The following is a 14,221-nucleotide window of genomic DNA, read 5'->3' as shown; positions in this document are numbered from 1 at the left end:
TGCGGAAAAGCGCAATCGAAAGTGCGAACAACGAAAAGCGGACGGGACAGCGCGTTATCCTTATCGATTGCCATTCGGCTGCCCTTCCTCTGCCTCAGCTGTATCTCGCATTGCTCGTTATGCTCGTGCGGACGAGCATAGCGAACAGGGGGCCCGCCAAACCGTCGCCAGCAGCGTTCGCAGCCGCACCATCCCATGTAACAAAAGCGTACGAGATTTGAATCAGTCGCAAGAGATTTCATAAAATGACGTAGAAAAATTACTCACGTTATAAATTATGGAATTTAATTTGTGGGTTTTTTTTATTAATTTGGAGTTAAAGGGGTAAAAAAAAATAAAAAAGAAGCATAATAAATGTGCCAGAAATGATTTTCGTTGTCCGATGGTCCGAGCATAAATTGTTACATGGGAGTGTCCATTGTGTGCCTGTGTCTGTGCGGGTGTTCGTGTGCGTGTTCGTGTATGTTCGGCTTGTCAGCGGTGCCAGTCACCCCGGTATGGCCGGACAGGCGGCACTGGTGTGAGCAGGGTAGTAGCGCTAGACGACGAACTCGCGGAGCAAGCGCGCGCCCGCGCTGATGAGCTCGCCACCGCACACATACACGCCACAGTTTCTCACTCGATATCGAAGTGTACGGTCGCGGACGCGGATCGCGGTGCCGTTTCGCGTTGTCTCTTCACCGTCGGTCGGTCGGTCGGTCGGTTGGTCGGTGTTTCTCCTGTTGTGCCTTCTCCTTTGTGTCCACGGGGTTTGTTGACAGTTTGTGTGTTCTGCTCACCAGTGAAGCCTTTTTAGCCAACTTCTCGGACCTAACTACCTCGCGTAGAATAGGCGAGCAAGTGTGCAAAGTGTGTGCCTTTACCGTTTTCCCTTACGTTACCCACTAGCCCTAGTCACCCGGTTGTGGTCACGCGAATGCCATCGATCGTCGATCGCTAAAAAACCACAACAAAACACAACCACTCCTCCAATCAACACACCTGCAGCAGCACCAGCAGCAGACCCAGCAGCGCGCAACGATCGTGGTTTTTGGTGGCGAGAGATCCACGAGATGCACCACTAGCAGCCCGAGAAGAAAACAAGGAAACAAAACGAAAAGAAAAGCAACTGCAATCAAACCAGCGATCGGTCCTCGAAGAGAGAGAGAGAGCAACAGCATCAGAAGATCGTCCGTACGCTCGATCGTTTAGAGCGCGGCGCCACACCTTACCGCGGCGCCAACGCATAGAGCGAGAGAGAGAGAGAGAGAGAGCGCAATTCCAGCATCATGGTCCGGCTACACTGGTGGACGGCCGACGGTTTGGCCAGCGCGATCACGGTTGCTGGTCGGTCGTGGTTACCGTCCAAGCGCGCTGCTTCCCTGGCGCTGCTTCTGTCGCTAGCGGCCCTGGTAGCGCTCGGTGAGACCACCGCCAGCGGTTCCACGTACCCGGTGGAGAGGCGCATCCAGGAGGATCCGGATCTTTCGGAGGTAGGTTTTACCAGCGGAAATCCCCAGGTTGCAAACTGTAAGCAGAATCCGTGTCCCGGGCAACATACTCTGAGGGATGAAACCGACTTTTTCGTTCTAAAGCGATATCTACGCACAAATGGAGCGGTAAAGCCAGTCTAGAGTGTTTTATTTTGTTCATTAGGCATCCCGCTAAACATAATCGGTATGCATTTTTTCTAATTTGACACTATAACAAATACTTTCATTGCGAATTAAATGGCAAGTTCCGTTCCTTGAAAAATGCGATTCGCGGACATCGGTCGTTTTTTGCCTCCATCTCAAAAAACCGGTGGCCGAACCGCATCAAATTTTTATTGAAGATTACGGTGGGTATATTCTTACTGAAACACAGTGGAAAGTGCGGTTTAAAAAAATGTAAACTAGTGATATAAATGAGAGAACCACCAACCATCGAAAATGTTACAAGTCATCAAATCGCAGGCCTTATTGACCAAAACGCCTATTAATGATCATTAAAAGCAACAATTAATCAATTTCGACCGAGATTTGTGAAAAAAAAATTCCACAAAATTATCAAAAACGACAAAATTGATCAATTTTGCTCGATGAAAATGCTCCGCCACTGTGCGGCCAAGGACACGGTTAAAGCCACAATTGGTAAAAATGACCACTTGCGGCTAACCTCGCCAGACTTGACACTATCAAATGAACATTCATTTGCAACGCTGGGACAGATAATGGCCGAGCAGCGCTTCCTTTTGTTTAAAAAATTTGGAAAAAAGGATGGGTCTAGGAAAAACTGCTACAGATTGGCGGTTTTTTTACGTTAAGCATCCAAGAATTGCCTAACATACTGTTGAAATGTGTAGCTAACGATTGCTTTTACTTTGGAGAATAATTTTTTCTCCATTTTCCAAAGTAAATGCGTTTTTTACGCAAATCAAAAAGGTTGGTTTTCGTATCCATACTCCTGGTAATGTAGTTTTGATTGTCAGCGCCTTTGGCATTCGTCGGAAGTCGGCGAAATGGCCTGGACTTGATGTTGCTATCGTTCGCTATCAGTAATTAGGCACACAATTGGGCATCACGGATCACGGCAAATCGGTCGTAGCAACCATCGTCGTTGTCTTTTTTTTTTTAATGCATAAATTAAATCAATGCTCTACGTGCCCTCCACCGTAGCCACCGGGTTGTGCTGTGTGTGGCGCACGCACACGTATCTACGCCTGCTGCGAGGGTGAGTTGGGCTGGCATCGTATGGCTTTATTTTGGTTTTTGTTTTCGGTGTCCGCTGGACTGGTGGACGCCCTCCTTCTACGGCGTGTGGTGGTAAAAATAGATAAAAATCAATGCAATTTCGTCCTCCGTGTCCGTCCGCCACACAAAACGGCGCACGGCACGGCCCTCATCCCTCGCTATCCCGCTATTTCCCAGAGATCCTCGGGGTGACGGGGGTTCCGGGAGAGCGGAAGAAAGGCTCCAAAGCGGTGGCTCTAGGCGCGTCCTAATGCGCTCGCTGAAACATTACACTACACGTACGAGCCACGTCGGAAAGGGCGGGGGGGGGGGGAGGAAGGGTACGGGGGTTCCAACCGAAAACACAGAAAACCAAATGTGCGATGTTGGAAAGTGGGAGGAAATATGAAACCACCAATATGCGCTTCGCCCCACACACTAACACACTGTCACGTTTTTGTGGGCTGGCTTGTGAGGAGGGTGTAGAAGGGGGAAGAGGGTATGGTGGCGATCATCCTTCCCCACAGTCCCCACAGCAACCACACAATACTACCAGCCGTGGAGTGGCGGAAGGAAACGAATGCGCAAAGGAGGGAGACACAGGGGGAGTGAAGAAGAGTGCAGAAGAGAGAGAGAGAGAAAGAGAGAGAGAGAGAGTGCACGTCCTTGCTCATTGTTTTAAGTTTTTTTATTATTATTATTATTGTTTTTGCCAATTGCCAGGACTGTCCAAACGCCGCTTAAATAATGCACGCACACCCGCATTCGATGGGTGCTAGGGGGTGCAAATGAGGGAGGGGGAAGGAGTCAGCGGTGGTGATATGCAGGACGAGGACGTCCACGATAATAGTGTATAGTTTGTGCGCGAGCGCAACCGATAGACCAATTTCCGGATTTTCCCTCCCTTTTCCCCGGGTGGGGGTGGGGGTTGAATTTATTATTGCGAGTGTTAGGGAGGGAAGTTTGAGGTGGTGGCAAGGGGGTGAGCGGCCGGGATTCGCAGTTTGAAGCTATTAGGGGTTGGTGAGGGGGTGGGGATTTTGTTTAATAAGGACGCGAAAAATCAACCCCCACCCGCAGAGAGCGGTAAATGCAGAGAGACAGAGCAGCAGCAGCAGCAGCAGCAGCGTGTCAGCGGAACGCACGAAACAGGCTTCAAGCCTGTCGCTCAAATGCACACGAAATGTTCAACCCCCGCTCCACCACCACCACCTCATTTTTATCCCGTCCAACCGATCCGATACGAGGCCTGCTGCTGCTGCTGCTGCTGCTGCTGTGGCGTCACAGTTGGCGCTCCCGCGGTCGTCGGAACAGCGTGTCGAAGCGATCGGGATTAAAATGAGTCTCACGAAGCGCGCGAAGGGTTGGAAGAGGGAAGGGGGTTGTGAGTAGTAGTGGTGGATGGATGGTGCGAATAGTGTTTCATGCGTCCAAGCGAAAAGGGGGCCAAACCGAGCATCGATAGTGTCAGAGTGAGAAGGGAAGGGAAGGGAAGGGATAGGGGAGCGATTGTGTAGACATTTGCGGCGCCAGACTGTCTCGATGACGCACACATTCACGCGCGCGTACAGCGAGAAAAGCCAAACGAGAAGAAGGACACCGCATCCAGCAGCAGCAGCAGCAGCAGCAGCAGCAGCGCCTTATCCCATCTTACAAATGCTTTCCCTTTCTCACTATCGCTAACGAACGATTTGGTCGGGGGTTGCCATAGGGATGAAGGTTTTCACCGTCCCTCCGAAGCATGTAACGGAGCCGTGGAGCGGATTGGCGCCAGCAGGATGATGGGGCCGTGCTGTGTCGTAGTAGTATTTGTTGCGCGAAAATTTTTGTAGTAAAATCAAAGCCCATAAAGAGAAGAAGGGAGAGAGAGAGAGAGAGAGAGAGAGAGAGAGAGAGAGAGAGAGAGAGAGGACGAAGTAAGGACGAAGGCACAACGGTGGCTTTAATGGTGGGCCTCACATGTTTGCTGCGCCGTCGTTACCGCGTGGCCTAGTTTTTCTCTCCCCTTTCCTATTATTCCCTTCCGCTATTCGAGAAAGATTTATCTCCCCTTCCCTCAGAATCTTCTTTCGCCGTCGGTTGCCGCGTGCACCCCTCGCGCGGTGATCTCTTATCGTCCAATTGGGCGAATGTTTATGATTGGAGCGCACGTTTCTTTTTTTTTCAAATATACATCTCATCACTCTTTCCATTCCTTTCAAAGCTGCCACCGGGTCTGTGTCTGTCGCATCAGGCACAGGGCATCGAATTGCTGTTATCAAATTCATCGTGGCAGGAGCAAGGAGCTCGATTTTGCAAGGACTTTCTATCTTATTTTACTAGGGGGGTCCCGCTTCGGTCGAGACACTGTGCATGAGTCACGGTTAGACCGGGACGAGCTTGTGTGTTTCCTTGCGTCGTAGTACGCCTTTCTTTTTTTTTTGTTGGTTCGAATTCAGCGATGACGTGGACGATTCAACTCCGCAAAGCGTAATGCAAAATTGCTGCAGCTAAACAAGTACTTTATCCTCCCACCATGACCAGTAAGGTATGTCTGTTGCGCAAGGGTCCAGCATAGTGAACCCCGGCACCATCGGCAACATGAATCATCAGGGATCCTCTAATCGTGTTGTTGTGTGGTCTCCACCGGCACTCCGGATCCCCTGTTTGTCGTGTTGGCACACGTTTGCTGTTGCCGTTGATCATACCAGGCTTTCTCTAAGATTAGTGCCTTGGTGTGTTGGTTTTATTTTTACGATTTAACGGCTCAATTAACCATTGGAGGGAAGAGTTTTCTCGGTTGCAGCTGGTCGTTGCACTCCATGCCTACAAACACTCTCTGGATCGTACAGTCATCGCGCATACCATCGTCTTCTGATGCTTGATTCAGTGTCGGACACGACACAGATGTGCACGCGGTACTAATGGTGATGATGATGATGATGATGGTCGCCTGCTACCCACCACAACTAGACTGCTCCTCACTGGATGGTGTTCGGTTAAATACTTACTTCCGGTGTTGATTCCACCGACGGTTGTCTTTCGGCGGCGTCTGACGTCGTTACGCTGCGAAGACGCATTAAAACTTACCTCTTATACCTTCCTTACTCTCTTGCAGTTCTATTCGATGGTCGAGCGGGATCCAACGCTGATGCAGATGATGAAGCGCGATGCGATGAGTGTGTTCGCGCCGACCAATCGGGCCTTCCAAAGTTTCACCGGCAACCTGAATGTCCTCTATCACGTCCGTAAGTAGAATTGGATATTGTATACGGAAAAAAAAAACAAGAAAACAGACTGCGGGATAACGGGGGTAAAGAGCTAAAGAGCTGGAACACATTAAATTTGGCCCCACTCTTTTACTCACTGCAGCGCCCCTAGTAGTCGCTTTGCTACTCTGTTGGTGTCATTTTCAGGGTTATAGTCTTCTCTTTTAGTGATAAATAATTTGCCAAAATCGAACCATACCTTCAAAAGCTATCGCCGATGGAACGCGAAGGGTGAAAAAACAAATCTGCACACTCACTATGAAAACTAAATTTGACTGGAGTAAAAACCCACGTCAAACTGCTTTTTGGCAAAAACCAGCAGACAAATTTGACTTCAGCAGCCATAGAGAGAATACGATAGTAAGGTTTAAGTTCATTTACGCAGATAAAATGGCCCATAAACTGCTCATTTGGCAAGCGATCTGCAGTTGTGATTTGAAAACCGAATGTTTTCATCACGGGAGGGCCCAAGAACGGTTGTTTGTACAAAGAAGAATGCCTGGAAAAGATCATTCTACCTTTTATTAAGTCTCTCAAAGGTCCTGTTGAGTTTTGGCCCGACTTAGCAGGATGTCATTGGAATAGAAACAACAGCATTGATTTCATACCAACAATCTTCAATCCACCAAATTGCCCACAGTGTCGTCCAATACAATTACTACCATGATAAAAAATAAACCGGAATTTGGTCATAAAAAGAAAAGTACTTGTTTTTTCTTCAAAATTCAAATTGTCCCCTTCAAAGTAGTCCCCGTCGGATGCAATGCACTTGTGCCAGCGTTTGATCCACTCCTCAAAACTTTTCTGGAGTCGATTTTTAGTATAATCATTAGTGTCACCGGCGATTTTAGCTTTATTGCCTCCACACTCTCAAGACGAATTCCTCGCAGTGGTTTTTTGAATAAATTTAATAGGAAAAAGTCACATAATACGAAATCAGGTGAATTGGCCGGTTGTTGAATGGTATTGGTGTTGTTTTTGACGAGAAACTCACGAATAATCAACGCATTATGAGATGGCGCATTATCGTCATGGAGAATCCACGAGTTGTTACACGACAAAGCAGATTTTTTTGTTTGCGGATAAATCCAAATGATATGTTGGTGGTCTCAGTTATCTCCCTTATCGTCAATTTGCGCTTTTCGATCAACAATTTTCGGATTTCATCGACGTTTTCGTCAGTTTTGGATGTCAATGGCTTTCCAGGACGACAATCGTCCTCAACAGCCTCACGACCACTTTTAAAGCGTTCATACCACTGGTACACCTGTGTTTTTGATAGAGTATTGTCACCATAACACTTTTGTATCATTTTTAATGTGTCGGAACACTTAATTTAATTTTTAAAGTTGTTCATTTTTTGAATCAATTTTAAAAATCGCCATGACGTAAAAACTTAATGCAAACAAATCTCTGCTGTAAACGTAAATGAAGAGCTGGCAAGCTGAAACTTGGCATGTACATCACTAATAGAGCCGTCAACGTAATAAAAAAACAGAATTCAAAATTGATAAGCCCGCGCGGAATAAATTCAAAATTCCGGTTTATTTTTTATCATGGTAGTATATTGGGCTATTATCTACTAATATCTAAAGAAGACTAAAGAAGCAATGTAACAAAATTAAAAATCCATCGGTAATATACAAATGGTGGTAATAAAAATGGCCAACAAGATTTCATCCACTAGTGTGCAGAAAATGATGTGTCGCATAGTAAAAGTGCGTAAATTAATACGCAACGAGGCCCAATAATTTAATCGCTATTTTTACTGGACAGCTAGATAAAATCTACCTACAATACAATAGATTTTGTACGATAATACCTACAAAATCACACCGTCTACCATGCGTTTATCATATTTCTGGCCAGAGCTGTGCCCTGATTTATGCGACACAAATTTAAAGTGTTCCAAGCTTTATTACAACCAACATTCGCACCTTTCAGTTCCCGATTGGGTCCCGCTAGATCGGCTCAACTATCGGCTCGAGACGCTCGCCAACCGGGCGGCGGTGTACATTACCCGGCGTAAGATACCGACCGACCCGCACTACGAGGTGTTCGTAAACAATGCGCAGATCCTGGATCTGCGCGCCGCCAACCGCAGCTACCGGAGCGAGATGAACAAGCGCCAGGCACTCTATATCATCGACGATGTCCTGGTGTCGGTACCGTCGTTCGGTGAGAGCGACAAGCTGGGGCCCGCCACCGGTGACGGGGTGGTGACACCGCGCGTCAGCGCCTGGGATTTACTGGTCCACTCGGAATCGAGCTTCTTTGGCACGTTTCGCCTCGGGTAAGGCGCGCATACACGCAACCATCCACTTCCCCGTGCACTCTTATCTATTTCTCTGTCCCTTTTATTCTCTCTCCCTTCCATGCCAGACCGCTGAGGAAGCAGGTGATGCAGCAGCAGCAGGAACACTTGTACCGGGGACAAGGCGACCATACGTTCTTCCTGCCGGTCGAGCAAAGCTATAAGGTGAGAGTGAGCAGCAAAACAAAGGGTAGAGGGAGGCCAGCAGCCTGATTCTAAACTGTGTTTCTGATTCGGGTCTAACACGCAGCCACGATCCAGTCTGACGCGGCTCGACCGGGTGGCGCTGGAAGGCCACATCATCCCGAACCGGGTACTGTTCACTGCCTGCGCCCCGTACAACGAACCACTGCGGACGCTCGCATTCGGCGAGAACGTCAAAGTTACGATAACCTTCGTCAGCTACGGTACAGGGCGCGACGCTCGCGGTAAGCTCTCGATTCACTCGGTCTTTCATTGCTGGGGTAAAACACCCCATCACAGTGCATAGTTTCTGAGGTCCCAATTGATATTTAAGGGGGGGACTTGGGTAATTTCGGGCCCAAACATAGGCCAGTTTTTGACGATTTTTTGTGACGTAACCATTCAAGTTTAATTTTTTATGTAAATGGCATACTTATCCAAAACTTTTGAAGAATATTTGGTATTGTTTTGAGCAACATTCATTGAACAATTAATCCGTGGCATTAAATTTTGGAAGGCGTGTCGTCGACATGGTACTTTTTACCGGCGCCCATCGTAGCTGCGTGACGGGTCATCAGAAATACACAAATCGATATTCGTTAGAAAGATTATATGTTTATCTAGGTAACGCCGGAGAGTTTTTGTTGTTTCTGCGATTCTGCCATAAAAAACGAGCTTTACGTAATTTTCCAAAAAAAAGGATCAACAATTTTAATGATCTCTCAACGTGATTATCTGGCAAATAGTGTGCAGATTATGTGTGAAAAATTTCAATTCAATCGGTTCATTAGTTTTCATGGGCACCGACTTTGAAAACGTTGGTTTTTTGGGAAACGCTCTTCAAAGTAGCGAGCTGCATGGAGCCTTGCATGAAACGAGGATTTTCAAAAATGTGTATCTTTATCAGTTTTGCCTCGATTGGCCCAAAACGTTTACACAATCTTCATGAAAGGATCAGCATTCAGGGAAAAATGTTAAAAATATGTGTCACCGAAAAACAAAACTTAAATACCGAAGTCCCCCTTTTAAGTGGCTAAATAAATGGTTGTTACCATTGCCATCCCCTTTCTAGTGTACGTGATGTCACGAACGGCGCTCCCGAATGCCCGGCTCGCCTCGGGCACGGTGATCGCTCAGGTCGTCAAGGCCAACCTGCCGGTCGGCAATGGGGTGGTGCACCTGATCAACCGGCCGCTCGTCGTGGTCGACAGTAACATCGCGCAGGCCCTGCAGGAGGACGAGGATGGGATATTTTCCAAGTTTTTCGATCTGATCGAAGACTACGGGCCCGACTTCCTGCGGGCACTGCAGACGGGAAGCGGCCCGCGGACGCTGCTCGTCCCCGATAAGACGGCGGTCAGCCGGATCCAGGAGTCCAAGTACCTCAAGTAAGCAAACGCACCGCGTGCAGCACAACGTGACCTGAAAGTGACCGTGTCTGTATATCTTTTTTTTTTCTTTTCATTGTAGCGATCGCAAGAAGATGATGGAGGTGTTTCGGATGCATCTGATACCGGAGTCTCTGCCGATCGATCGGATCAGGCGTTCCAGTGCCGGGATCGGGCATTACGCGACGGCAGCACCGAACATGTTCCTCTACTTCGATATGCAGCAGAATCAACAGTCGCACGAATCGATCGTCACGGTTGAGGGGGGCGGAGTGAACGCAACCGTGCTGCTGCCGGACATTACCACCACCGATGGCTACATCCACCTGATCGACCGGGTCCTCGGGTTGCCGCACATGAGCGTGCGCGAAAAACTCGAAACCGATCCGATGCTCAAGTACGTATTTTGGGCTCTCTCTCTCTCTCTGTGTCGGTGACGGACGATTATCATTTGGCCCCTATTTTGGTTTCCTATTTCTTGCAGCCTGTCGTACGAGTTGGGCATGCTGAACCGGTTCAATGAGCAGCTAAACAAAACAACCAGACGCTACACCTTCTTTGTGCCACGCGATCAAGCCTGGGTTAACTGGTTTACGAAGCGGGCCTCGCGACGGCTCGACGTGTTTCTCCAACACCCGGACAAGGTATAGCACACACAACTGCTGTTTTTTCTTATTCCATGAACACTCCAACACATTTTTTTAAAATAGAAAACCAACAGATAATTTATTCTATGTATTGTCCCGTGCTAGCTATACATTTATTCCAATATTTTGGCCAATTTGTGGATACTACGCCAAAAGAATTCTTCATTTTGCGAGGAAAAACCTCCCGTCATGTCATTTTCCAACAATTTCATACAAAATCAAAGTGCTGCTCCGCCAGCGCGTGGCCAATCGTCGAAAAGTAGTGATATTTGGAATGGTTCAGGTCTAGTCAATTGACGGGGTGAGGTAGAACCGCTCAGTTTATTGAAGTTAAATAATTTTGGGCTATATTTTACGTGTTCGATGGGGCGTTGTCGTGCAGGAATATCAACCTCTCATGTCTTTGATCCTAAATCGGCCATGTTTCACGCAAAGCACATTATATTTTGATTACTTACTGGTGCTTGAACAGTTTCAAAAGACTACAACACCTGCATTGCCTTGCGATCAGAGCGTTTTGGTCTTTGGCGGTAGAAGATGAAGGTTGGCCAGGGGCTATTAACGATTTCTTTTCGTTCTAGATGCTCAAAATGTATCCACTTTTCATCGAAAGGCACCACAAGAAGCCGGAACGACTTCCTTATTTGCCTAGCAAGCAAGAATTCGCATGTGTTTTGGCGTCGCTCCATCTTGGCGTCGTTCAATTCATGTGGCGCCCATTTTCCAGCTGTTTGAATCTTTCCATGCCTCTTAAGCGTATGGAAATAGCTGGTTAAGTAATTTTTAACTACTGAGCAAGTATTTTCTTACGGTTACGTATGGTTCTCATCCAAAAGAACCTGCAATTCATGGTCCTAGCCTTTTTTGGGTCGATTTTCACGCTTCTGCAAGAAGCGTCAAGTCAAAATGGTCATCTTTGAACCGATTCAACTAATCTTTGCAAGCGTTTTCTAATATCACATTGTCACCAGAGGCCTCTACAAGCATTTTATGTGATTCGATTGACAATTTTCTCTAATTAAAGTACAATAAAGGAGTTCTCTCCCACGAAAGCTCTTTTTCAGGCACAAAACTAGACATGATTAAGCAAGAAAAAATATATGTTGCTGTGTGGTATCACTCACCATGTGGACTGATTTATGTAAGCAGGTGTCAAATAAACACAAAAAACCGGTATGGCATGTCGATGAAAGCTCAATTTGGGTCGGAGAGCCCATCGATAAGCAAAGGCAGCAGTTTGAAGGTTATAACACCTGGTCTAATCTCATTTCCTTCTCCTGTTTTCTTCCCCCTCAGGTACGCACCGTTATGGAACGACATCTGATCATCGCCGATCGAGTGTTCCGGATGAGTGAGCTGAAGAGCATGTCGCCCGAATCGCTGATCCTGCCGACCACCACCAACTCGGCACCGTTGCGGCTTCGTGTGCGCCTGGAAGATCGACGTAAGTGTTTCCGCCCCATTTTTTTTGTTCTGCTGCCCCGTTTGATGCCCGATTTAATTCACTTCTCCCTTCGCTCTCTCTCTCTCTCTCTCTCTCTCTCTCTCTCTCTCTCTCTCTCTCTCTCGCCCTGGACCTCATGTAGGCTTTTTCATCAAGTGGCAGGAGGGCGGCAACTGGATCAGTGTGTTCCGGCACGATATCGAGTGCACCAACGGCATCATACACGTGCTTGATGAGCCGCTGATGCTGGACACCGATATCCCGGACGCGTCAAGCGGTAGCGGTGGCGGTGGCGCTGCCCCATGGCTTCTGCTGGTGGCTTGCATGCGCTGCATCACGGCCATCTGGCAGCAGTGATCGGGTTGGGTGTTGGTGGTGTGGTGTGTGGTCCAACATTCCCTCCCTTCTGCATCTTTCGCCTTACTCCGAAGCTTTCAACTGATTTACCTGCCGCTGGTCGTGATTCGCGCAGGAGATTAGTTCAAAGTAGCCATTCCACTTTTTTTTTATTGTAAGTCTTCATTAGGGTTTTAGGATCTCTCTCGCTCTCTTTCTCTCTATCTCTCTATTGTTCTCTTTATCATTATCAATGTGTGCACACACAGACACACACACAAACACGCCCCTTTCCTTTCCTATCGCCAAGGGTAGGTGCGAAATGTTGTATTATGGATTTTCTATTTACATGCAAACCGCTGAATTTATACAAGCAAACAAACCAACAAAACAAAACAAGAATCTTAACTGTAAGCGCTTTCTAGCGATAAGGGTGTGTGTGTTTGTGTGGGTGTGTTGAGATGAAACGTAAGGACGCCTGGACGACGCGCGTGGTCGAAAAAAGGAGGGGCGCGACGCACCAGAGGCAGACGAATGTATTTTTCTGAATAGAACTTTTGATGAAGCCAGATAATGGTGTGTACCACTATATAGAGATGCCAGAAACCGAATTAGATGGGTAAAATAAAGCCAGCTGTGTATTGTGACAAGTGAAGAGATTGGTCGCTTTTTGAATTTTAGAAAATTAAGTCTTTCCGCGTCCCCACCCTTTCTCACTCGTCACACTCTCATCCAGTGAGTGATCCTGTAGGAAAATGTCACTCACAATGTCAGCAGCAGCAACCACAACACGACTGCTCGATCATACTCACGCCTCCCTTCCTCTTCCTACCGTGCCACCTTTTCCATTTCGATGCTACTTAGATCAAAACGACGCACGGTCCGTAGATTGTCTCTCAGAGCCAGCAGTCGAGCAACATTAAGCCCCATGTTACGCCAGCACTGGCGTGTCCGCCCACGAACGAGCGCACGGTGTTAATTAGCCACCATCCGACTCCCCCCCCCCCCCCCCCCCGGGGCTCCGGTCGCCACGGTCACTAGAATATGTTTTAATTGGATTTATGCGTGTGGCACAAAGGCAAAAGGCGGCTTACCGTATTCAGGCCAATGGTCGAATTTTTGCCCCGGTTTCAGGAACTCAGATCTGTGCGCGAGCGCGCGTGTATGGACACAATCCCATCAGAGGATACTCCAAAAAAAAAACAGAAACCTTCCAGCGAGCATCAGCGCGCGCGCGCGCTTCACGATTCGTTAGCGAACAAAAGCGGGTAATATAGTGTGCGTTCGTGGCGTACACACAATGATAGAACGGAAGGTGGGAAGCGATTTGATCGAGACAGCTGTAGTGCAATTCGCCACAGTCAATACAGCCTACAGGGTGTACCATAAAAAAATGAGAAAATCGTTTTTCGAAGCTGAAAGCCATTTTTGTAGGTTTGCTACTGTTTTTAAAATATCTAAATTGGCTCTATATTTCATTGTTTATCAAAAACAAACATAATAAGTGGATTTTTCGGCCTGCTTTCTTGAATTGATTTGTCCAAGCGGTTACAAATTCGAGAACAGCCTTCGGTAACATTAGGTGTGCAACTTAGAAGACCAAGGCATAAATCTTTCGACCAAAAATTCATGTTCTTCTTTAACTATATTTGAGACCATTTAGACGTTTGGCAGGGGCCTCCATCTTGCTGAAACTCAACATTTTCTGCAGTGTCGAAGTTGGCTTTAATCCGTGGTAAAACGTGTTCCTTCGAAAAAATGATACACAAATCAATATTCATTTTAATATGGGATTTTATGACAACTGGAGTCATTTTCAAACCATTAGAGATAACTGCTTCAAACATCACGAAAGTGAACTGGAATTTCATGTTCTCTGAAACATCCTTAGTCTATTCGTACGGGAATTCGTTGCTGAAGAACACGACAACCAGTTTCTTCGTCTTCAAAGCTGACAACAAATGCATTGAT

The 14,221-nt window shown here is 47.3% G+C and overlaps 1 protein-coding gene across 1 annotated transcript; it reads left to right on the top strand.

The window, feature by feature from the left end:
- The first annotated feature begins 559 nt into the window (after window positions 1–559).
- LOC126579938 (fasciclin-1) lies at window positions 560–12,892 on the top strand. The gene is made up of 11 exons (XM_050243714.1): window positions 560–749; window positions 889–1,472; window positions 5,788–5,917; window positions 7,883–8,231; window positions 8,321–8,417; window positions 8,503–8,680; window positions 9,508–9,823; window positions 9,906–10,220; window positions 10,308–10,467; window positions 11,767–11,914; window positions 12,057–12,892. Exons 2-11 carry the CDS (start codon window positions 1,269–1,271, stop codon window positions 12,269–12,271), a joined length of 2,112 nt encoding a protein of 703 aa, XP_050099671.1. The 5' UTR covers window positions 560–749; window positions 889–1,268; the 3' UTR covers window positions 12,272–12,892.
- Window positions 12,893–14,221: the final 1,329 nt, after the last annotated feature.

The sequence above is a fragment of the Anopheles aquasalis genome, chromosome Y (assembly GCF_943734665.1).
Source record: "Anopheles aquasalis chromosome Y, idAnoAquaMG_Q_19, whole genome shotgun sequence".
In the NCBI taxonomy this organism is placed as follows: Eukaryota; Metazoa; Arthropoda; class Insecta; order Diptera; family Culicidae; genus Anopheles; species Anopheles aquasalis.
This window is presented reverse-complemented; position numbering and strand designations above follow the sequence as displayed.